At 48.9% G+C, this 23,944-nt stretch overlaps 1 protein-coding gene across 2 annotated transcripts in view; it reads left to right on the top strand.

Annotated features, from left to right (window-relative positions):
* Positions 1–23,944, top strand: part of TSEN2 (tRNA splicing endonuclease subunit 2) — a 44,068-nt gene that overhangs the window by 6,398 nt on the left and 13,726 nt on the right. The window contains exons 2-8 of one of the 2 annotated variants that reach the window (XM_005902842.3): positions 304–518; positions 2,318–2,399; positions 7,023–7,059; positions 10,382–10,892; positions 11,934–12,011; positions 20,542–20,592; positions 22,854–22,992. In XM_005902842.3, coding sequence (XP_005902904.1) covers positions 330–518; positions 2,318–2,399; positions 7,023–7,059; positions 10,382–10,892; positions 11,934–12,011; positions 20,542–20,592; positions 22,854–22,992 — 1,087 coding nt within the window. In that variant the 5' untranslated portion in view covers positions 304–329. Of the gene's footprint in view, positions 1–303; positions 519–2,317; positions 2,400–7,022; positions 7,060–10,381; positions 10,962–11,933; positions 12,012–20,541; positions 20,593–22,853; positions 22,993–23,944 lie in introns of both variants that reach the window. The other variant, XM_070360302.1, reaches the window with a different exon arrangement.

Here is a 23,944-nt window from a genome sequence, read left to right as displayed (position 1 = left end):
CTTGGGCCCGCTGGCAGGAGGCCTTTGAGTAGCATTGTGCCCATGGACCTGTCTCTAGGCTCAGAGGCACCAGCTGCGATCAGAAATCGTACCATGACTCCTGGGGCATTGTTGTGGAATTCATGGGGGTCCCCTCGGGGAGTGGGGTTTGTACTGCTCCATCAGATCCATCTTGTTTTTGTCCCTTTTGAATATTTTGTTTTTCTCACAGGCCACGAGGTTTATCTGAGCCTGGGTATTCAGGCACCCGCCTGTCTGATTGGCGTGGTAACCAATTGACTTGCTTCTGTCTGTCTCTTACAGTCCTGAAGGAACAGTCACTTGGGAAGATGGCTGAGGCGGTGTTCCGTCCCCCAAAGAGGAAGAGAAGAGTGCACGACAGCTATGAGTCTCCCCTGCCCATCCCTTGCGGTCAGGACCGTGGACCTGAGAAGGACTTCCGAATCTTCCGGGCTGAGATGATAAACAGCCATGTGATCGTGAGGGGCCTGGAAGACATGGAGCAGCTCTATGGAAAGGTAGGTGTGGGCAGCTCAGCCCGGCTGCTCCCTCACAGCCCCGAGGCAGCCGTGCTCCCCCACCCACCCCCAGAAGCAGACCACCAGTGACCCGCACACGCTCTTTGAGGTCTGGTCCAGCGTGGGAGCTGAATCAGGTGCCCCGAAGCCTTAAGCCCAGAGGCCATAACCCCCACCCACGAACCCACATTGTAGCAGTGAAGTTGGGTCACTGCATCGACCTTTCTTGCTTCTTGATTGTAAAAGCAACATGTGTTTGTTCATTGTTTAAAAAAAAAAATATTTCAGGCAGTTTACAGAAACATCCTGGTTAAGAGGTAAAGTGTGGCCCTCACCCCCTTCCGTCCCGGGCGTGACCGTGGAGCCGCAGACTGTTGTGCCGCAGGACAACCCAGAGGAGGCCTCTGCTTGTCCTCCGGCTCCTCACCTGCCCCCCCTCCTGGTTGAGGACCTCTCCTCTGATGAAGGCGAGTTCCAGTTTTGGCTTTTCCCATCACTGATAGGTGTGGGTTGAGATGGGAAGCTTCCTTATCTTCTGCTCCGTAGCCAGTTCAACGCTGGAGACACTTTTAAGACAGCTTTATAGAGGTATGCTGCTGCTGCTACTAAGTCGCTTCAGTTGTGTCTGACTCTGTGCGACCCCATAGACGGCAGCCCACCAGGCTCCCCCGTCCCTGGGATTCTCCAGGCAAGAACACTGGAGTGGGTTGGCATTTCCTTCTCCAATGCATGAAAGTGAAAAGTGAAAGTGAAGTCGCTCAGTCATGTCCAACTCTTAACAACCTCATGGACTGCAGCCCACCGGGCTCCTCTGTCCATGGGATTTTCCGGCAAGAGTACTGGCTTGGGGTGCCATTGCCTTCTCCGTTATAGAGGTATGCTACTGCTGCTGCTAAGTCACTTCAGTCGTGTCCGACTCTGTGTGTATAAAGCCGTAAAATTCGCCCTTTCAAGTGTACACCACAACGACCGTAACAAACTCAGAGAGCTGTGCAGCCACACCACGGTCCAGCTGTGGAGCCTCCCCACGGCACAGGAGGTTCCTTGGGGCCCCGTGTACTAATCCCTGCCCCCACTCCCAGCCCAGGCACTCCCGATCCACTTCCTGCCTCTGTAAGTGTGGCTTCTCGAGTCATTTTATATAAAATCCATGTCACAGCCAGCCTCCCAGAGTGGGATATGTGGATGGCATTGACCCTGGTGGGTCAGAGGTCCAGGCCAAGGGCAGTCTCTCCGACAGTCGCAACACATAACATTTAGCAGAGGCTTCGTGAAGTGCTGTACTGGTCATTTATTCTGACTGTTCAATCTGGGAGGAGGGTATAAGGTGTTCATTTTATTATTTCAGTTGTCTATGGGTTTAAATATTTTCTGGTTTTTAAGAAATGGTGGAGAGGGAGCCAGAGTTTTTGGAGTCAGCAGGAAGGAGAGGAGGAGTACCAGTTCTGGGCTCACAGGAATCCAAGAAGGTTTTTGTGTCTGGTGGATGTGGCTCCTGGCCCACGTGTGCGGAGGACACCCTGCCTCCATCTGCCCTTCACCTTCAGCTCCCCGGGCCGGACTGAAAGCATTACTCCTGAGACAGATGAGGTGCACAGGAAACTTCCCAGCTCCCTTCACACAATCGGAGGGAAAAAAAAATGCTGTGATCGATCTTCAGAGTAATCATTACGTAATCAAAGGGAAGATGTCAAGCTGTGAATAATGCGATGACTCTCTTGTTAACTCAGATAGTTCTCCTTCAGCTAAAAAATGAATAACTCAACATGAGCTAACTCTCTTTCTTCTCTTCCCGGAAGGGTTATTTTGGAAAAGGCATCCTGTCCAGAAGCCGACCAAACTTCACAATCTCAGATCCTAAGCTGGTTGCTAAATGGAAAGGTAAGGCTGGTACAACGTTGCATTCTTTTGGCAAATTATCTTTTTTCTTCATTTTTAGGTCTCACACAAGATTATACAATAAAATTCCAAAGGAGAAGTAACATGCCACTGGCAATCTTACTGCTAAAAATATCAGCTAAAATAATTCTAATCGTGGTGAAAGGGCTCTTAACAATTGGGGAAAATGTGTTTCATCTAATTTCTGAAATTAACAGAAGTGTTATTCAGACTTTTCTGTCCTTAAGCATTGCCTCACAGTGTCCTGGGCATATGGAAGGTTCTAGTCATTAAGTGTCTGCTCACCCATATGCGAGGCGAATTTTATATTTTATTTTTAGGTTTGGAATTTGCAACAGTAACCATGACATTGATGTATTTGTAAAATGTACTAATGTGTGTAGTTCTCAATAGCTATTCCTCTTTACTTTACAAATCTTTCATCTTGGTGTATTTTTCTAAGGGGAGTCTCATGGTAAGTATGTAACCAATACCAGCAGGTTAAAACATAATTAGAAAGGATTTTTTTAAAACATTATATTGCAAGAAAAAAATAGAAATTAAAACTGCACTGAGATACCATTTCAGCAATCAGAATGACAAATCCTAAAGTTTTGCAGCGTGCCCTGTTGGTAAGCCCTGAGAAACACTCACGTGATCCTGCTGGGGCTGCAGGTGATATGGCCGTTACACAGGGAATTGGATGTCCCAAGAAATCACACATGCACTTACCCCCCCTCCTCCCCCTCTCCCCCGAACCCCTGGTAACCTTCACATGCTTTCTGTGCCCTTGATTTTGCCCCTTCTAAATATTTCTTGTAAGGGGAAAAAGCTCTTGCGTCCTTCACGTGGGATAAATTTTCCAAGGTTTATCTGTGTCATAGCATGATCAGAACTTCATCCTGAGTGCTGTTCCGTGGTAGGATATACTTTGTGTTGTTTATCTGTTGATTCATAGACAGATATCGGGGTTGTTTCTACCGTCACGAGTAGTGCTGGTCTGAGCATTCATGTACGGGTTTCCGTATGGACACCCGTTTTTATTCTGTGTATACTTAGGAGTGGACTCGCTGGATCAAACGATTATTCTAATTTTTTGAGGAGTCACAAACTTGTTTCCATCACACCTGCGTCATTTTACATTCCCACCAGCAGTGCATAAGGTTTGCCAGTTTTTGCACATCCCCACCACCGCTCCTTTATTTTGTTTTTTTGAATAGTAGCCATTTTAATGGGCGTGACATGGTAACAAGAGTTTATCATTTTAATGAAGTCTAATTTATCCTTTTTCTTTGCTTGCGTGTGCTTTTGCTGTCGTGTTCAGGGAACCATTGCCAAATCCAAGCTCACGCAGATTTTCCCCAGGGTTTCTTCTAAGAGGTTGATAGTTTCAGCTCTCAAGTTTGGGTCTTTCATCTGTTTTGATTTAATTTTTCTTTGATGTAGGATATGGGTCCCGCTTCATTGTTTCGCCCGAAGGTACCCAGTTGTCCAGTAGATGCGTTTGCTTTTAACTCAGCAATTCCACTCCTGACAATTTATCTTAAAGATAAGCTGGCAAAAATATGAAAAGAAAGAGCCCAGGGCTGTTCGTTGCAACACTCTTCCTAATGTTAAAAGACTAGAAATAACCCAAATAGCCATGCGGGTACCAGCAGAATAAAGTATAGACCATTCTCAGAAGGATGTGCTGTGGAGCTGCGATAGGAGTAGGGGCTCACTAGGCTGTTATTTCTAAGCAGAGAAAGCAAGGTAAAGGACAGTGTGCCACGGGTCATCTAAGGGGAGGAGATTGCAAATAGGTTTTGAAATGTAAAGAAGGATAAACTATAATTTTAGATGCCTGTGAGGGAGGGATAGAATAGGATGGAGAGAGAAGTGAGACTAGATTTGACTTTGGAAACTTGTAAACGTATTACATGACTACAAGCGAAAGTTAAATTTGAAAAAGTTAATTTCATTTAAAAGAAACACAAAAAAATCAAGAAAATGAAGAATCTGTATATCACGTTGATGGTGTAGCCACAGGGGAAGCTATTTTGAGTGACTTTAAAACATGATAGGGGCTCCCCTGGTTGCTCAGTGGTGAAGAGTCTGCCTTGCAAATGCAGGAGACACGGGTTCAATCCCTGGTCCGGAAAGGTCCCGTAGGCCACGGAATAACTAAGCCCATCCCCCACAAGTACTGACCCTGTGTGCCTTAACTGCTGAAGCCCAGGAGCCCTAGAGCTGTTGCTCTGCAACAGGAGAAAGGCCCACGCAGCAGCGAAGACCCCACACGGCCAAAAATAAGTCCGTTTACTAAAAGAGATCCCACATGCCATGTGGTACGGCCAAAAACAAAACCACGGCGATTCAGTCCTAATGGGATACACTTTGTATCTCCTGCCACGATCTTGTGGAACAAACCACCCCAAAATCCAGTGGTCTTCAACAGCAGCTGTGTTTGCTCATTTGAGTCTCCAGGTGAGTTCTGGGTAGGTCTGCTGTTCTTGTCTGGATGGGCTCGTATCTGGTTAGTCATGGATCTGCTGGCCGCAGTGATGGATCCAGCGATGGATCCGGCTAGACTGGGTGGCTGTCAGCTGGTCCAGGATGGTCTCCACTGCGGTGAGGGGTGGAGGGCCCCACGTGTGTCATCCTCCGCGGGCCATCTCAGGCTTGCTCTCCAGTTACTGTGAACACTCGGGAAGATCCCCTGGAGAAGGGAATGGCAATGCGCTCCAGTATTCTTGCCTGGGGAATTCCATGGACAGAGGAGCCCTGGCAGGCTACAGTCCAGGGGGTCTCAGAGAGTCGGATACAACTTAGCAGCTGAGCACACAAGCACCAAAGATGGAATGATGTGAGGTATGTGTTTCAAATCATCTGGGGGCCAGGGCAGAAGACAGACGGAGCATGACTTGTTGTTCAGTTGCTCAGTCGCGTCCAACTCTTTGCGACCCCATGGTCTGTAGCCCACCAGGCTCCTCTATCCATGGAATGCTCTAGGCAAGCATACTGAAGTGGGTTTCCATTTCCTCCTCCAGGGGATCTTCCCCACCCAGAGATTAAACCCACTTCTCCCGCATTGGCAGGCAGATTCTTTACCACTGAGCCCCAGGGAAGCCTGAACTGGCTGTGAGTTAAAGCTGAGTGATGGGAGCATGGAAATGTATTATACTATTCTTTCTGCTTTTATACACTTTAAATTGTTTCATAGAGTTTTACTTTTTAAAGAGGGAGGGAAAAAAAAGTAGAACAAATAAGCATCATGACTTTGTCCTCATCACCCAGCCCCAGTAGTTACTAATACTTGGCAAAGTAATAAAAAGTTTCAAATAGTGTGATGGTCTTAACTGTTGAGCTTTTCCTGATCTATGTAGTTTAACTAAAGTTTCCAATAGTGATCAAAATGTGAAGGAAATGGATTTAGGCCAAGGAAGCAGAGGTTAAGGGCATAGGCTGCCCTCAGGGAGTAGATCTCAAGTGTCCATCTTAGGATGTTCTTCAGCATTTTGGCTTCAGCCATACCTTCCACCCTTTGTTCCGTTCTACCCCGTTGTACCTGTTGACACCACACCCACCGTGGGTTGCCAGCCGTTGTGTGAACCCGCCGTGCAGCATTTGCCATCTCCCAGCCTCTGCACGGATCCCTCTGCATTTTCCCCTGGTCTGCCTGGCGAACTCGTACTTATTCTGCAGAGCCCAAGTCAATTATTCCTTCTCCTTCGTGTTTTTTCCTAACCCTTCCAGTTCAAGTAAGCCAGTCCCTTGACAACACTTGCTTTCCTTGCCATGTATCAGCTGGGGTTAGAATCAACCATACAGCTGGTCTGTCTCCCCAGCTAGAGTGTGAGTATCTCAAGGAGAGGGGATTTGCTGTAATGATTCTGTATTTCCTGTGCTTGGTAAGTGGAAGGGTGTTAGTAACACTTGCTAAATTGTTGCTTGTTGTAAAACTACCAGAAGAGGAAGGTCATGACACCAGGAAAACTCTCATTCCTAAGGAGATAGGAGTCTGTGAACTCACTTCCCTAGGATTTTAAAGCCGAACATCAGCGACTCCAGGCGTTTAGAGCACTGGGCAGGGAGTCAGGAAACAGAGATGACTTCCCCACGGGCAGGGTCAGGGAGGTCGAGGACGAAAACCTACACCGTGAAGTGACCTCGGCAACGCTTTAGGCAGAAAGACTCTTCTGGCCAGATGCCCAGCAGAATGAAGCGTGCACCTTTAGGGCCTCAGCGCTCTCATAGAAATGGAGGGCCTGGGGCTTCCCTGTTGGTTCAGTGGTTAAGAATCTGCCTTGCAATGCGGGGGACACGGGTTCGATCCCTGGTCTGGGAAGTGAAATAAGTCGAGGGCCTGAGCATCCAGAGGTGCTAGTCTCCCGCTCCGTGCCGCAGCCACTTAGCTGGAGTGTTGAGAAGGGTTCCCGGGTTATGTCTGAGCCCTGACGGGTCAGCAGCACCTGCAGGGGCTGTGGGCAGCAGAGAGCGGTGGTTTATACAGCACGTGTTCGCTGCGGCTGCTTGGACAGGGTTAATCAACTTCCTGGGTGTGAGATTTTTGCAGGCCTTGGAATTCTCTCTGTCTTTTCTAGGCTGTCAGTCCGTAAATTAACAGCTACTTCCTTGTTGTTGCAGATATGAAGCTAGACCTGCCGGTAATCACATCAAAGAAGTAAGTCTTGGCGGACGTTGGCCGTGGGCAGAATGACATGGGGCAGGCGCTGGCCAGGCACGGGCTATGTGAGCGGAGGAGAGCCCTGGGTCCTCTCCTTGGGGCCGTGTGGTCTGGTCACTGTAGACTCTCGTGGGAGAGGAGGAGGCAGGTGACTCTTCCGTGATGAGTATCGTGACGGGCTGTCGCCCTCACCGTCAGCATCGTTGCCGTTGTCATGGCAGCGCCATTCCTGGTCCAGGCCACCTACCCGTATCATCCCCATTCATCTTCTCGGGAAACCTTTGAGGTGGGTGTAGTTGTTTGCGTTCCCTGCGTGGGGAGTCTCCCGAGAGCTGCCCAGGAGGACTTGAACCAGGCGGGGCAGCTCCAGAGCCTGGGGTGGGGGGTGACTGTGAACTTGTACGTAACAGCGTTTCTGGAGCGTCTCCCATGCCACGTGCACTGCGCTCATAGCAGCTTTATGGGTTAGCTGCTTTCGTCCTCTCACTGCCCCTCGGAGGTCAGTCCTGTTGTTGTCTGTCTTGGAAGGTGAGGACACAGAACAGGAAGAAGTTCGTTAACTTGCTCAGGATCAGCGCTTAGACCTAAGCAGACTGACTGAAAACCGTTCTGCTGAGAATTTCCAATAATAGGTCAACCTTCAGTAAGAGGTGGAGGAGGGTGTTCTCTGCGGACAGAAGATGTGTGTCTGAGGGCAGGAGTGCCTGCCAAGCTGAGGCGTGTTCAGGTGCCCCCACTCAGGGGTTGGGGGGCCCTGGGATGGATTGGAGGGGTCACCAGCCTCAGTCTGGCTTCTGATCAGAGCTGCTGCTCTGCCCTTACGCTTCCTAGCTCCTCCTCTTCTCTTCCTGCTGCTTCTGCAGCGGTGTTTGGAGCTGATCACAGCAGGACTTTGTAAAGGCATCGCCCACCAGCGGGAGGACACCTTCTCTTCTGTGTCCCTCTGCCATGGGTCAATCACCGGTCTGCCTCGGAGGCTTTCCTGCACGCGCTTCAGCAGCCGCTGTCCACGAGCCAACGTGAGGTCATTAGAGGCAGGGACTCAGGTGTGATGCAAAGTGGCAGGACAGCAGAGAAAGGAGCCGGATGCCGAGTGGTATCGCTCAGAGTCACAGGGAGGAGCCCACTCCCACTCCCCCTCCCAGGGAGTGCCCGCTGAGGCCTTCGCTTCCATCTGTTAAAGCGTCCTTTTGTGAAACGTACTGTGTCTGGAGTCAAGATGATTTTACTCTTCAGGTGTGCCCCCAAGACCCCACAGTCAAAAGCTAACAAATACTCGTCCAGCACTGCCCGTGTGCCGAGCCCTTCACGTGTCTGGTCCCCTTTAAGCCGTGCTCACAGCTCCCTGGGGCAGGCACCGATGTCCCTGAGCCTGGGGAGGCGGGCTCATAGCTGGTGCGAGAACCTCGTGCTCACAGTGAGGGCGTGGACCCACGTCTGCCTCAACCACTCTGCTGCCGAGGGCAGAGCAGGGGCCTGTGTGCACGCTGTCTCTTTCGCTCTCTTACTTTCTCTTTGTTTCTCTTAGTTCCACCATCTGCCCAAAGCGGGAGCCACTGAATCTTTAATACAGTGGTTCTTTCACGTGTTTTCACTCAGGGAATCTGCTGAAAAGTCGAGGATCCCTTCCCCAGGAAAATAGCATGACACAAATACACATTTTTGTTCAGACACAGGAGATGCATAGACCCACGAAGGCTTTAGAAGGCAGTACAGGTGGCATGAAAAGCACAGATGCTTTCAGATCGCTCGTGTGAAAAGGCTGTGCTATGCCTTTCATGCAGGAGGAGAGACCCCCTGCTGCTCTCTGGGCAGCGACGTTTTACCCCGATTAGAAACAGCAGCACATAACGTGATCCTTACGAGGTCACTGTACTGTTGCCTCTGTCTTATGGGCGGAAACTGAGGCACGCAGCGGTTACGTCACTGGCTCAGCCACCCAGAAGTGGCGGAGCGAGGCGGGGCTGAACATGAGACACCAGGACTCTGGTCCCGCACGTGTGGCCACAGCCGCACCCGTCTCACAGACGTAGAGCGGCCTCGCCGGGTCTTAGTCTTCACATCTGTGATACCGTTTCTGGTACACACGGGACGGCAGGCCCATCCCCGTGCAGGACACACAGGGCGTGGACAGCTTGGAGATACTTCTGATGCGTCAGGGTGAGGCGGCCGCAGCAGAAGCCAGCTCGCTTCCTTGCTTCACCCTGTGTCATCGGCAGTTTACAAACCACGACGCATCCCGTCATCTGCACCCAGGCAGGATGCCCAAGGTGAGGGGAAAAGTGACAGCTGTCTTGCCACGAGCCATGTGGCTTCTCCAAATGCTTTCCAGACGGATCGCTGTAGGTGGAGGTGAACAGAGCCCATCTGAGTCCACACGTATGCTGTCTTGTACCATACGACACACCCCAGCAGCCTTGTCCGCCGTTGGCCCTGCTTCACTGAACAAAACCTGTGGCTGTTTCTAAGTTGGGAAGTGTTCAGGGCTTGCCTTCAGGTTTAAGAAATGTAGTGTATCATCTCATTAAAGTACATTTTGAAAATTGTGGAGGAGGGGTCTTTTTTTTTTTTTAAGACGCTGGGGTGTATATAATTGTAATTGTTCCTTTCCATGTGTGGTGTAGACATTGGTAGGTCCTGTGAAAAATGTTCATTAAAATTCTCATCTTGCTTTCCAACACTAAGCAAAGACCTTTTTCTGTGACTGGGATATGTGTCTGAAAACGTCATGATATCCAAAATGGAAAATAATACAAAGCAAACCCTGACAAAGGACGACCATTTTTCTCTCTATGTTTACCTAGATCATTTTGTCCACCGGTTTTTGGTTTTGTTTTCTGTTTATTTATTTGGCTGTGCTGGGTCTCAGTTGTGGCACACTGGATCTCTGATCTTCGTTGGTGCATATGGGATCTTTGCAGCACGGGGGATCTAGTCCCCTGACCGGGGATTGAACCTGGGTCCCCTGCACTGGGAGCATGGGGTATTGGCCGCTAAGGGAAGTCCTTAGTCCACCAGGTTTAAATCACATAAATTTTTCACACTTTGTTAAGCTGGGGTCATTTTTTTGTTCAAATTAAGCAAATTAAATGAAACTCTGTAATAAAAATAAATAACAACAATAGTTATCAGAGCAGTTAGAAAATGCAGAGAAGTGTAAAGAAATAATTTACCTCATTAAGAAGAACTATAGACTTTTTGGCGTACTGCCTTCCCACCGTTTTCACACGTTCAGCTGTCTTTTTGTGTGTGTGTGTGTGTGCTGTCTCTTTAGTACCGACATTGAAGTGTTGTTGCTAACAGACATCCCCCTTTGCAGGTATCAGCGTAGCGTGGAGTGGGCCGCAGAGCTCCTGCGAAGACAAGGCCGGGACGAGAGCACGGTGCGCAGCGTCCTCGAGGGCTACACAAAGCCCCTTGAGCATCCTCATCTGAAAATGATGGAAGAGGTTCCTTTGGGCGATGAGCCCAACTCCGAGGTGGTTTCCAAATCAGAAGGCAGAGCAGACAGAGAAAAACTCTCTGCCGTGAATGGGGTCGAGGGCAAGTCATGTGATCTGGAGGATTCCAGCGAGCGATCAAACAGCCCGCAGGAGGGCCCCAGGCCTGAGCCCCGAACCCCAGACGGCTCAGGTGAACACGTGGCCGAGATCCCCGCACCTCTGCCCCACGGCCACTGGGACGCTCTCCTTCTGCCATCTGGTGGTCAGCCTGGGCACAGCAGCCAGAGAGCCGGTCTGGTCCCAGCCGGAGAGAGAGGGCCTGAGCATGTGCTGGTGGAGGAAGCTGTGTGTGCCGGGAGCGAGAGCGAAGAGGTCCCAGCAGGGGATGTAAGTAGAAGAGAAGAGATCACTTCCTGCAGAGCCGTCTGTTCCTGGCCCAGAGATGCTGGCCAGCAGGTATGGCCCTCCCTGGGCCCTGGCAGTGGGCCGGTGTCCAGCGCCTGGGGCCTGGGCACGCCGGTGCAGGACACACCCTGCAGACCGTCTGCAGGCCCCAGCGGCCCTGTGGGCTCAGCAGCTAGGAGGGCTGTTTCAACTAAAACCTCAGAGTCTGTGAATAACCTGGCTTTACGCATAGGAAATAATGCACGTCAGGTAACATCCTGTCCCCTGTCGGGCAGAAGAACGCAGTGGTGATCAGCAAGTCTTGAGGGTAGCCATGGGCACGGGCTCAGGTGTGCGGGAGCCATCACAGGAGGAGGTGGGGTGCAGAGCTGGAGCCGCTTTGTTAAGGGATGTACTCAACAGTTGCCCCAGAATTACCTATGGAAGCTGCAAGTGAGAAGCAGTCTCATAATTAGATAGTACGTGAAACACCCACGTGAAGAAATGTTATCTTGCCTTTAGAAGGGAGTCTCATTACGAACCTAGGCATGTGCTTGTGAGGTGTGCAGTCAGGCGAAAAAAAAAGCAACACATAAAATTGACCCACGAAACGATCCTCCATGGAGGATAAAAAAAAAATAAGTCAAGATGCCAATACTGACCTTGGGACAACATGGGTGGGAACATGGGTCCCTTTAGAAGAGTGTTTCTTTCCGTAATAAGTGCTGCACTCCATGACCCGGGCTTGGCTGAATCCACAGACAACAGGAAGCGAGGACCTGCAGGGCCAACCGGGAGTTACATGCAGATTTCCAGCTGCCCGGAAGCTCGGCGCCCCAGCGCCCATGTTGTTCAAGGGTCAGCTATAAAAGGAAAACAAAAAACCTCTTTTTCTACATAAATAATAGAAAATTTCATTTTTAACAGAATCCAGCAAGTGTGGATCTGGGAAACTTAGCAGAAGTATGTTCATTTTAAAATGCAGCCTCCGTATAACATGTAGGGCTTACGTTTGTCCTACGTGTATTTTATTTTCCTCTTCAGGTATTGCCGCAGAAGAGACTGGTATGTAGGAGAAATCCGTTCAGGATCTTTGAGTATCTGCAGCTCAGCCTAGAAGAGGTAATGTTGCCAGCATGGTGTTTCTCAGCGTGGGCCTCGGGCCTGGGCGACAGTGTAGACAAGCCCTCCTGTGCCTTTCTGCCTGCACTTGGGTACTGAGACCACCACAGGCAGCGCCCGCCGTCGGCCTGTCTGCATTTCACTCCTCGGCCTTTGCTTTATCCACTCTAGGAGGTCCATTTGTGGGTCCTGCCCGGTATCATCCCACAGAGGTTTCAGGGGGTCACGTGACTCTTCTTTTGACATCAGGGTTTCAGATTGTCCAAATACCATTTTACTCTTTTTTTTTTTTACCAGCTACTGTAGAAACATGGTGCCCCAGATGGTAAAGAATCCACCTGCAAAGTGGGAGAACTGGGTTGGGAAGATCCCCTGGAGGAGGGCATGGCAGCCCACTCCAGTATTCTTGCCTGGAGAGTCCCCATAGAGAGAGGAGCCTGGGGGCCCAAAGAGTCGGACACAACTGAGCGACTAAGCATAAAAAAATTACAAGTTTATTGAGACACAGAGCACATACATACCATTCTCTCATTTAAAGTGTGCAGTGGTTTTATATATGTGTGTGTGTGTGTGTGCGCGTGCGCGTGCTGTGTTTAGTCACTCAGTCGTGTCCGACTCTTTGTGTGTGTGTGTGTGTGTGTGTGTGTGCGCGCGCGTGCTATGTTTAGTCACTCAGTCATGTCCAACTCTTTGAGATCCCATGAACTGCAGCCCACGAGGTTCCTCTGTCCATGGGATTCTCCAGGCAAGAATACTGGAGTGGGTTGCCATGCCCTCCTCCAGGGGATCTTCTCAACCCAGGGATTGAGCCCAGGTCTTCCGCATTGCAGGCGGATTCTTAACTGTCTGAGCCACCAGGGAAGCCCATATATATGTGTGTACATATATACACACACACGCATATACGTGATTGTATATTTATTTGGCTCTGCTGGGTCTTTCCTGCTGCACAGGCTTTTCTCTAGCTGAGGTGAGCAGGGACTACTCTAGTTGTGCGCAGGCTTCTCTTTGCAGAAGCTTCTTTTGTCGTGGAGCGTGGGCTCTAGAGCATTTGGGCTGCAGACCGTGGGCTCAGTAGCTGAGGCACACAGGCTTAGTTGCTCCGAGGCATGTGGGGTCTTCCTGGACCGGGGATTGAACCCATTGTCTCCTGCATTGGCAGGCAGATTCTTTACCACTGAGCCACCAGGGAATCCCCTGTGCAGTGGTTTTTAGCATATTCCTGGAGCTTTACCAGCTTTTTGTAAACTGTGATGCGTGCTCTGGGTCATGTCATGACAGCTGATTATGTGAATGGATGGATTCTAAGTGTTTCCTTCTGCAGAATTACTAACGTGTCCCCTTTATGGAAGCTTCAAAAGTGGGTGCAGGCGGGTTTCTAAACCTGCCTCTTGTTTTCCTTCTGGGGTTCCTCTGTCCTATGTTCATACAGCCTCGAGGGCCTCCTTTTTTGCTTCTGTCTGTACTGCACCCGGATTTGAAGACAGCGCCCCTCCTCCGTGTCGTGTCTGTGGCTGTGCCCTTCTCTGGGGGAGCCCCTGCCTGCCTGGACGGCTCCCGCGGCGTCTGGCTCAGCTCTGGGCGTCTCTGTGGGTCTCACGCCACGCTCATTGAGCTCCTCCACGCTGGTCATTCCCCAGATGTGCTCACAGAGAAGTGATGGTGTCTCCCGCTGGCCCCTGCCTCCCTCCAGTGCGGCCAGCGGGACACAGAAGAGCTCGCGGCAGGAAAGGACGTCGGGATTTATTCCCTTCCTCTACTCATTCTACACACGAGACAGCTGAGTCCGCTGTCGAGTACAGTGGTCCCCAGCCGTGTGTGACTAGATAAACTAATTAAAATTGAGCAAAATTAAAACCCCTGTCCTCGGTTGCGCCCGCCGCATTTCAGATGCTCAGCAGGCACACGTAGTGCTGGGAACACCAGTCTCTAGCTGCTTGGCCTCTCTGAGCCTCTGGTGTCTGCACCGTGAGATGAGGGTTGTGTAACACCTCGTGCGTAAAGTGTTCTGGAATTAAATCGTGCGTGTGCTGGCCCCAGCAAAGCGCGTGTTGTGCCGCAGTGCCCGGGGGGTGTGCCCGCTGCTGCTGTCATCGGCATCATTATGGTCACTTGTGCAAGCCCGTTACTGGCTGGTTGGAACCTTTCCTTTGCAGTTCATGTCGAGCAAAATTATTCACCGGGTGCCTTCTGTGTCCAGGCCCTGGGCTGAGTATTAACAGTCCAGAGAGAAGCAGAATGCGGCTCAAGTCCTCTCACAGACGGGACTGCGGTCCGGCGTGATGGGCACAGCGTGGGCAGTGGGCTGCACCTGTGCCACGCCCTCCTACCCGGTGCCTGACGTCTGTGACGTGCTCGGTAACAATTTATCAATGGACGTGTACGAGGTCTGGGATTGGCCCAGAAACCGGTGGAGCCTGAAGGGACGAGATGCGTGTCAGGAACCGGGGGCTCTACCTCTGCTCCAGCCCGGTGACCCGCTGATGCTTCTCACTGACTGTCTTGCTCTCGCTTCCCAAACACCTGCTGAAGAAATGCTGGAGTGACAGGAGACGAGGGGGTTCTCATTCCTGCAAGCTGCTTGGTCCCCGAGAAATTCCAGAGGCATGTTGGCAGAAGTCTCCAGGCTGCTGCCAGTTAAGCCCAGCCCCACTTCCCAGCTCCGTTTTGGCCGATTTCCTTGGGTGCATCACCCCCGTTTATCAGCACCACCCGTGCAGTTTTCTGTGTGTCCATAAATGCCCACGAGGAACATGGGCAGCTCTGCTGTGGTGATTCAAAGCGGCTCTTAGGTTGTGAGAATGGCAGCACCGAGCTGGCTTAGACTTCTGTCTTGGAGAGCTGTTTTTCACCTTAATAACGCTTTAGGCCCTGACCAGATCTAGTGATCTGGCGTTAAAACCATCATTAGGCTTATCCATCCATCATACTGGTTGGTTTAGTTGCTAAGTCATGTCTGACTCTTGCAACCCGGTGGACTGTAGCCCATCAGGCTCCTCTCTCCCTGGAATTCTCCAGGCAAGAATACTGGAGTGGGTTGCCTTTTCCTTCTCCAGGAGATCTTCCTGACCCAGGGATTGAACCCAGGTCTCCTGCACTGCAAGTGGGTTCTTTACTGACTGAGCTACCAGGGAAAGCCATTATCCATCATTATTAGTACTCCCCAAGTAAAGACTTACTGTGACACTTCAAGGAACGAAGTAGACATTCCCCACAGACCTCCCTGGACTTGTTGTTCTTCACCCGCCTAGTTGTGTCCGGTTCTTTGAGACCCGTGGACTGTAACTGCCAGGCTTCCCTGTCCTTTACTATCTCCTGGAGTTTGCTCACATTTATATCCATTGAGTCTGTTACACTGTCTTAACCATCTCATCCTCTGCTGCCCCCTTCTCCTGCCTTCAGTCTTTCCCAGCATCAGGGTCTTTTCCAGTGAGTCGGCTCTTCACAGCAGGTGGCCTAAGTGTTGGCGCGTCAGCATCAGTCCCTCCAAACACGACTCAGGGTTGATTTCCTTTAGGATTGATTGGTTTGATCCCCTTGCAGTCCAAGGGGCCCTCAAGGGTCTTCTCTACCACCAGAGTTGGAAAGCATCAACTCCTTGGTGCTCAACCCTTATGGTCCAACATGACTACCGGAAAGACCATCGCTTTGACTTATACAGACCTTTGTTGGCAAAGTGATGTCTTTGCTTTTTAATAAGCTGTCTGGATTTGTCATAGCTTTCCTTCCAAAGAGCAAGCGTCTTTGATTTCATGGCTGCAGTCACCATTCACAGTGATTTTGGAGCCCAAGAAAAGGAAATCTGTCAGTCTTTCCACTTTTTCCCCCTTCTGCTTGCATGAAGTGATGGGACCTGATGGCATGATCTTATTAGTTTCTTGAATGTTGTTTTAAGCCAGCTTTTTCACTCTCCTCTTTCACTCTCATCAAGAGGCTCTTTAGTTCCTCTTCACTTTCTGCCATTAGATGGTATCATCTGCATATCTGAAGTTATTGATATTTCTCCCAGTTATCTTGATTCCAGCCTCATCAAGAAGCTCTTTAGTTCCTCTTCACTTTCTGCCATTAGAGTGGTATCATCTGCATATCTGAGGTTATTGATATTTCTCCCAGTTATCTTGATTCCAGCTTGTGATTCACACAGTCCAGCATTTCTCATAATGTACTCTGCATATAAGTTAAATAAGCAGGGTGACAGTAGACAGCCTTGCCATACTTCTTTCCCAATTTGGAATCAGTCTGTTGTTCCATGTCTGTTTCTAACCATTGCTTCTTGACCTGCCTACAGGTTTCTTGGGAGGCAGATAAGGTGGTCTGGTATTACCATCTCTTTAACAATTTTCCACAGTTTGTTGTGATCTACAGTCAAAGACTTTCACACAGTCCATGAAGAAGATGTTTTCCTAGAATTCCCTTCCTTTCTCTGTGATTCAGTGGATGTTGGCAATTTGATCCCTGGTTCTTCTGCCTTTTCTAAACCCAGTTTGTACATCTGGAAGTTCTGGGTTCACATACTGCTGAAGCCTGGCTTGAAGGGTTTTGAGCATAACCTTATTAGCACGTGAAATGAGCACAATTATCTGGTAGTTTGAACATCCTTTGACAGTGCCCTCCTTTGAGATTGAAATGAAAACTGACCTCTTCCAGTCCTATGGCCACTGCTGAGTTTTCCAAATTTGCTGGCATATGGAGTGCAGCACTTTAACAGCATCATCTTTTAGGATTTGAAGTAGCTCAGCTGGAATTCCATCACCTCCAGTAGCTTTGTATGCAGTTATGCTTCCTAAAGCCCACTTGACTTCACACTCCAGGATGTCTGGCTTCAGGTGAGTGACCACACCATTGTGGTTATCCAGGTTATTAAGACCTTTTTTGTATAGTCTTCTGTGTATTCTTGCCATCACTTCTTAATCTCTTCTGCCTCTGTTAAATCCTTATCATTTCTCTCCTTTATTGAGCCCATCTTTGCATGAAATGTTCCCTTGGTATCTCCAATTTTCTTGAAGAGATCTCCAGTCTTTCCAATTCTATTGTTTTCCTGTATTTATTTGCATTGTTCATTAAAGAGGGCCTTTTATCTCTCCTTGCTATTCTTTGGAACTCTACATTCACTTGGAAATATCTTTCCCTTTCTCCTTTGCTTTTTGCTTCTCTTCTTTCCTCAGCTATTTGTACAGTCTCCTCAGACAACCACTTCGCCTTCTTGCATTTCTTTTTCTTTGGGATGGTTTTGGTCACTGCCTCCTGCAGTGTTGTGAACCTCTGTCCATAGTTCTTCAGGCACTCTGTCTACAAGATCTAATCCCTTGAATCTGTTCAACGCCTCCACTGTGTAACCATAAGGGGTTTGATTTAGATCATACCTAAATGGCCTAGTGGTTTTCCCTATTTTCTTCAATTTAAGCCTGAATTTTGGGATAAGGAGCTGATGATCTGAGCCACAGTCAGCTTCCAGTCTTGTTTTCACTGGCTGTACAGAGCTTCTCCATCTTTGGCTGTGAAGAATATAATCAGTCTGATTTCGGTGTTGACCATCTGGTGATGTCCGTGTGTAGAGTCGTCTCTTGAGTTGTTGGAAGAGGGTGTTTGCTATGACCGGTGCGTTCTCTTGGCAAAGCTCTTCTAGCCTTTGCTCCGCTTCATGTTGTACTCCAAGGCCAAACTTGCCTATTATTCCAGGTATCTCTTGATTTCCTGCTTTTGCATTCCAATTCCCCACGAAGAAAAGGACATCTTTTTTTGGTGATAGTTCTAGAAAGTCTTGTAGGTCTTCATAGAACCACTCAACTGCAGCTTCTTCAGCATTAGTGGTTGGGGCATAGACTTGAATATATAGTGTAATGATGAATGGTCTGCCTTGGAAATGAATCAAGATCATACTGTCGTTTTTGAAATCGCACCCAAGTACTGCATTTCAGACTCTTTGGTTGATGAAGAGTTCCTCCATTTCTTCTAGGGGGTTCTTGCCCACAGTAGTACATAGAATGGTCTTCTGAATTACATTTGCCTGTTGCTGTCCATTTCAGTTCACTGATTCCTAACATGTTGATGTGCACTCTAACCATCTCCTGCTTGACCAGGTCCAATTTACCTTGATTTACAGGCCTAACATTCCAGGTTCTTACGCAAATTGTTCTTTACAGCATTGGACTTTACTTTCACCACCAAACACATCCACAGCTAAGCAACATTCCCACTTTGGCTCAGCCTCCTTGTTCCTTCTGGAGCTATTAGCAATTGCCCTCCACTCTTCCCCAGGAGCATATTGGATGCCTTCCAACCTGGGAGGCTCATTTTCCAGTGTTATATCTTTTTGCTTTTTCATACTGTTCATGTTCATGGGATTCTCGCAGCAAGAATACTAGAGTGGTTTGCCATTCCCTTCTCCAGTGGACTGCATTTTGTCAGAACTCTCCACTGTGACCCATCCATCTTGGGTGGCCCTGCACAGCATGGCTTGTAACTTGACTAAGTTATGCAAACCCCTTCAACACTGATGACTTAATTCTAAAGAATGCCAACCCCACTGGAACAAGATCCTCCCCAACTATAATAAGTCGATCAGAATGGGGATTACTTAAACAGGGTGGTCAGGGAAGACCTATCTGAGGAGTGACCTTTGATACCAGCTGTGGGAGCAGCAGTTACAAAGGCCAAGGCAGGAGCGAGCTCAGTGCATCCGAAGAGAAGTGAAGCAGCCTGCTGGGAAGAGTCACAGGGCTGGAGGCAGTGAAGGCAGGTATGCAGCCAGGCGCCTGGGAGCAGGGGGTCTTCCCGTGTTGGGAAGGTGGCTTGGGCTGCCCCAGAGATGAGGCTGTGGGACCAGAGTGCGGGGCCCTTTGGAGAAGTACAGGCAGGAGGAGACCACTGGTTTTCAGACGAGATCAGGTGCATTCAGGGTGGTATGGCCATAGACCCGCTGGTCTTCAGAGCAGCTCTCGATTTGGATCTGGATAGAACTAAAGTAGTTATCAAACCACTTTTCTCTTAAAAACTGTCGAGGGACCCTGAGGAGCATCTTACGTGGATTATATCTGTTGATGTTTACCTAATTATATATTTAAATGAAAATTTAAGTATGTGTTTATTAACTCATTTTACATGATAACCCACTGCAATAATATTTTTATGAAAAACAACTATAATTTTTTCAAAGCAAAACAAGTCGAGTGAGAAGAATAGCATAGTTTTTTCATTTTTGCAAAGACTGTAAGGTGAGGCTGAAGAGAAGCACCCTGGACTCTCACATCCGCTGCTCCGTTCAGCCTCTTGTGGTATCGCATGTGTCAGAGCCTCTGGGGAGAATGAGCCTTAATCTCAGGAAATGGTTTTGACTTTGTGGCCCCCCTTCAAGGGTCTTGGGGACTCTAGGATCTTCCAACTGGCCACACCTCAAGGACCACTGCTATAAAAAGGAATGTCATCAGGTGGCCAGGAGAGGGTGGCGATGGGGTGGATTGGGGTGATTTCTGAGGGTCGGGAAGGTGTTTCCTTAGCAGAGCCTTGCCACTCCTTAAAAGCCCTGCACCTTCACAGCTGTGGTCTTGTGTCCTGAACACTGGGCAGGGAGGACAGCAGCCGTCAGCACCAAGGACAGCAGCCTGTGGGGGGGCTTGGGGGGCCTTCCAGGGTACCTGTCGTTTGATCAGCCGTCAGCACCAAGGACAGCAGCCTGAGGGGTGGCAGGGAACTGCCTTTCTGCTGCCACCTGCACCAGAGGGCCCTTGACAGGGAACCTGTCGTTTGATCATAAGCCTCGTCTTCCGTCCTCAGGTTTACAAAGAAAGTAGCATATAGAGCCACCGTTTTAGTTGCCGTCTACTGCAGACCAGCCTCACCTGAGTCTTTCAGGTGTAAACGCAGATCCCAGCCCCCTTCTACAGACAGAGCAAATAGCAGGGCCTGTTTCCCGTGTCAGTGCTGGGCATCCTTTTGTTTTTGTCAGAAGGTTATTTTTATTTCCATATCCAGGTGATCTTACCCAACTGAGCCTGACTTTGCCGTTTCCCCCTTGTATCCCCATGTGAGGGAAGCATGGTGTCATATGATGAAGTTAATGGAAAGATGGGGTTTACTTGTTAGGAAATCACTTTACAGCAAGTGACCAAGAAACTCATTTGATTGTGAGTCAGCCCAAGTCTGCATTGCTCACTTTCCACAAATTTCTTCGTTTTTCTTCTACAATTTTTTTCCCTGGTTATTTTACAGAGGAAAATCCAATGAGCAAAAGTTTCTACTGTTTTTGCTCTTTATGTCGTTTTTCAGTTTAACTGTGTGGTTTTTTAAAAGAGAAAATACATGGAAAATTTCATAAAAGTGTTGTTTTTTTTTTCACTGATTTTAAACTATTCTGTGACATTCCTATTACCCCTTGAAATTTGAATGAACCATTTATGTTTAAAAGTTTGTGACCAATTGGATGGTGCAAAGGACATTCATTGATATTTAAGGCACAAATAAATCTGTGAAATAGTTTTTCGAGAACAAGGAACAGTTTCTGATGAGCATTTTCTCCTTGTCCTGTTTTTAGGCCTTCTTCCTGGTCTATGCGCTGGGATGTCTGAGTATTTACTATGAAAAGGTAAGGTGTTTTATTCACACAATCCACTTAAAATTGCCTGATGCCAAAAGCACGTTGTAATCCTTTTCATATTGCTTTACTCCAAGTGTATCTACTTCCACTGGATAAAACTGGAATTGAATTTTTTTTCTCTAAGTTTAGTCTTTGGATCCTGAATTGGGACTGTTCAGGCAAAAAAAGCCAACTTTGACCCTTTGAGACTAAATTTCATTCCCAGATCCTAGGAGAAGAGCAGTGTCTTTATCTGATGATCAGGAAATCCGTGAGAATGGTACTGAAAATTAACAGCAGAAACGAAAACCGCCTGTGCTTAGCACCCGATTCAGTGAAGGTTGTGAGTCAGGTACCTTGCACGCGGTACTTCTGGGTCTTACCTCCACGCGTGAAGAGTTTTACAGATGAGGTAACTGAGGCTCAGGAAACGAGCCACTTACAGGGTCACGCAGCTGGTCTGGTTAGAATTAGCATTTGAACTGATGCCAGGGCAGCTCTCAAGCCCACAGTTTTGTGCTGTAGCCTGCTGCCCTTGGAAGATCATTAATCCTGTTTCCAGTGAAGGAGCTGGGGGCGGTGGGAGGTGAGAGTTCACCGCACACGTCTGTACTTTTTGAATTTTGGACCTTGTGAATACAACACCTCTTCAAAAAACCTCATGAAGTTAAAATCAAGGTGAAAAAGGTAAGCAGAACATCAGACGGGAGAAGTGAGTGAAGTTGCTCAGTCGTGTCTAACTCTTTGCGACCCCATGGACTGTAGCCTACCAGGCTCCTCCATCCATGAGATTTTCCAGGCAAGAATACTGGAGTGGGTTGCCATTTCCTTTTCCAGGGGATCTTCCCAACCCAGGAATTGAACCTGGGTCTCCTGCATTGTAGGCAGACAATTTACCATCTGAGCCACCAGGGAAGCCAGGAGAACGTGTATTTTATTCTGTCCTTGGGAGCACATGTCTTATCACTCAGCAGATTCTAACGCCATAAATCTTTTTCACGAGTATTCCCGTGGTTTGGGAACGGGTGTGTGGCTGGCGGGTGACTCCTTTTCTCAGGTGGCGGCCCTTCTCAGCCCGCCCTGCGTCCTCCCCTGGGCCCTCGCCAACACTCGTCAGGACGTGCCGGCTGCTGAAACGCGGCGGGCTGTCCAAGTCAGAGTCCAGCCTTCTCCACCAGACTCTTGCTTGTTTTGTGGGGGGATGGATTTGAAGACCACACGCATACGGAGTTTCCACTGTAGGAACAACTGGTTTGGGGGTTTTGTTTTTTGTTGTTTTTTTAAAGAAGAAAAAAGTCTCAACTTTAGCTCATGTTTATAGTATTAAGATCTTAGGCTGAGACAAACTGATCAAGTCTTATTGAGTGACTGAGCCGTAAACCAAGTACAGAATGGCCCCTTTTACTCAAGGCTGAAATGAAGCAGGAAGCTTCTCACACTTCCCTGGTGCTTCGTGTGGTGGTTTTGAATTGATACGTGAGAATGTTATCTCATGGTATCTTCAAACAAGCAGTTGGATTATTAATTTGTGCTGTGGGATTAATTACCTAGTTTCAGAGACTAAATGGAGTATCTTTTCTTTTAAGGCTTTTACAGAATTCACTTTTTGCATTTCTGAACGTGGCCCACCGTACTGTAGCTACCCGTCAGGGTCTCTACATGCTGGAACGTGCGCCCTCGGCTTTGGTGGCCCCGGCCCAGCCCCGTTCCTCTGGCTGGGCTGTTCTCTCCCAGCACCGTGTCCACTGCCCTTCCTTCCCTCACTTGGCTGCTCCCTGTCTCCAGAGTGGCTGTCTCGGGGGGGCTTCGCCCAGGTCCTCTGTGACTGTGCTGTCCAGTAGAAATACGATGGGAGCCTCACACGAGAGCCTCATGCATAATTTTTAATTTTCTAGTAGCCACATTGAAAAGGTTTTTATTATTTTTAGTCAGCTGAAATTGATTTACATAGTTTATTTAACCGAACATATTTAAGACTACTGAGATAGTCTTAACCCGACATATTTAAACTGCTTCTCTTTTGCATATGAAGTTTGCATTCTCTTTTGCGTACGAAGTCTTTGAAATTCAGTGTGTGTTTATGGCAGTTCAGGGGAGTGGCTGGCGGCCGCCACACTGGACATCTTGGGTCTGTATCTTCCAGCTAAAGCCCTTCATCGTGGGCACCATCTTCAGCTCACATTTGGTAGAGATGCTGTTGATGCGCTGGCCAGGTGACCGGTGGGTACACGCATAGTAAGTAATGCCTGGTCTTCTCCCACCAACCACAGGAGCCTTTGACGATCATGAAGCTCTGGAACGCTTTCTCCACAGTTCAGCCCACGTTCAGGACGACCTACATGGCATACCATCACTTCCGCAGCAAGGGCTGGGTGCCCAAGCCCGGACTTAAGTACGGAACAGATTTGCGTAAGTGATTCCTTGGCCTCGCAGGCACGTGAACCAGGCTTAGGGTCCGGGTCAGATCCCGGGGCGAACATCGAATCGGTTGTGTGTGGTTGCTGTTTTTTCCTGAGGTGCTGTCCTCCTCCTGGCTTAGATAAGAGCATTTGGATGAGGGTGGAGGGTATGTTTTTCCCTCTTGTCTGCTCTGAGATCTTAAAAGAGAGTCCACAGCCCCCACCCCCACCTCTCATTAGTTTGTGATCCTGTGATGAAGGGCGGTCCCTTGTCTTCTGGGAGAGTTTTGTTTGGCAAATTATGTGTTGCTGCTAAGTCGCTTCAGTCGTGTCCGACTCTGTGCGACCCCATAGACAGCAACCCACCAGGCTCCTCCGTCCATGGGATTTTCCAGGCAAGAGGACTGGAGTGTGCAGTTACGACTAATAATCATGGTGTACTGGTGATGGTAGTGACAGCAATCATTTCTTGAGCCCTCACTGAGTGCCAGGCGTTCGACATTCATGACCTCATTTAATCCTAACAGCAGTTGTACGAGACTGGTGCTCTCAAGCCTCATTTTTCTGATAAGGAGACTGCAGTTGTGGTAGAAAGGGTCACCTGCCCCTAAAAGTCTCCAGGGCGAGTATCAGAGTACTGCACTCTGAATGCTGGAACCCAGGCTCTTAGAAACTGCATACGGCACTGCCTCCCTGCTCTTTATTTAAAGGAAGCAGTTGGGGCCCGGCAAGCACCCCATTCACCAGAATATTGCTGAGGGTCTCGTGTGAGCCAGATCTTCTTAGGTGCCAGGAACACCCAGGAGCTGCCTGGGTGGGCACGCTCCTTACATGCTGGGAGGGGGACAAGCAAGCAGACATACAAATACGCACTGTAATTTCACGGTACTGAGAAAAATAAAGTGGAATAAAGGGACAGAGAGTAAAAGGAAGGTAGATGGTTAGGAGAAGACTCTGAAAAG

Source organism: Bos mutus, chromosome 22, assembly GCF_027580195.1.
Source record: "Bos mutus isolate GX-2022 chromosome 22, NWIPB_WYAK_1.1, whole genome shotgun sequence".
NCBI lineage: Eukaryota > Metazoa > Chordata > Mammalia > Artiodactyla > Bovidae > Bos > Bos mutus.
Note: the sequence above shows the minus strand (reverse complement) of the source record. Positions and strands in the feature narration are given on the sequence as shown.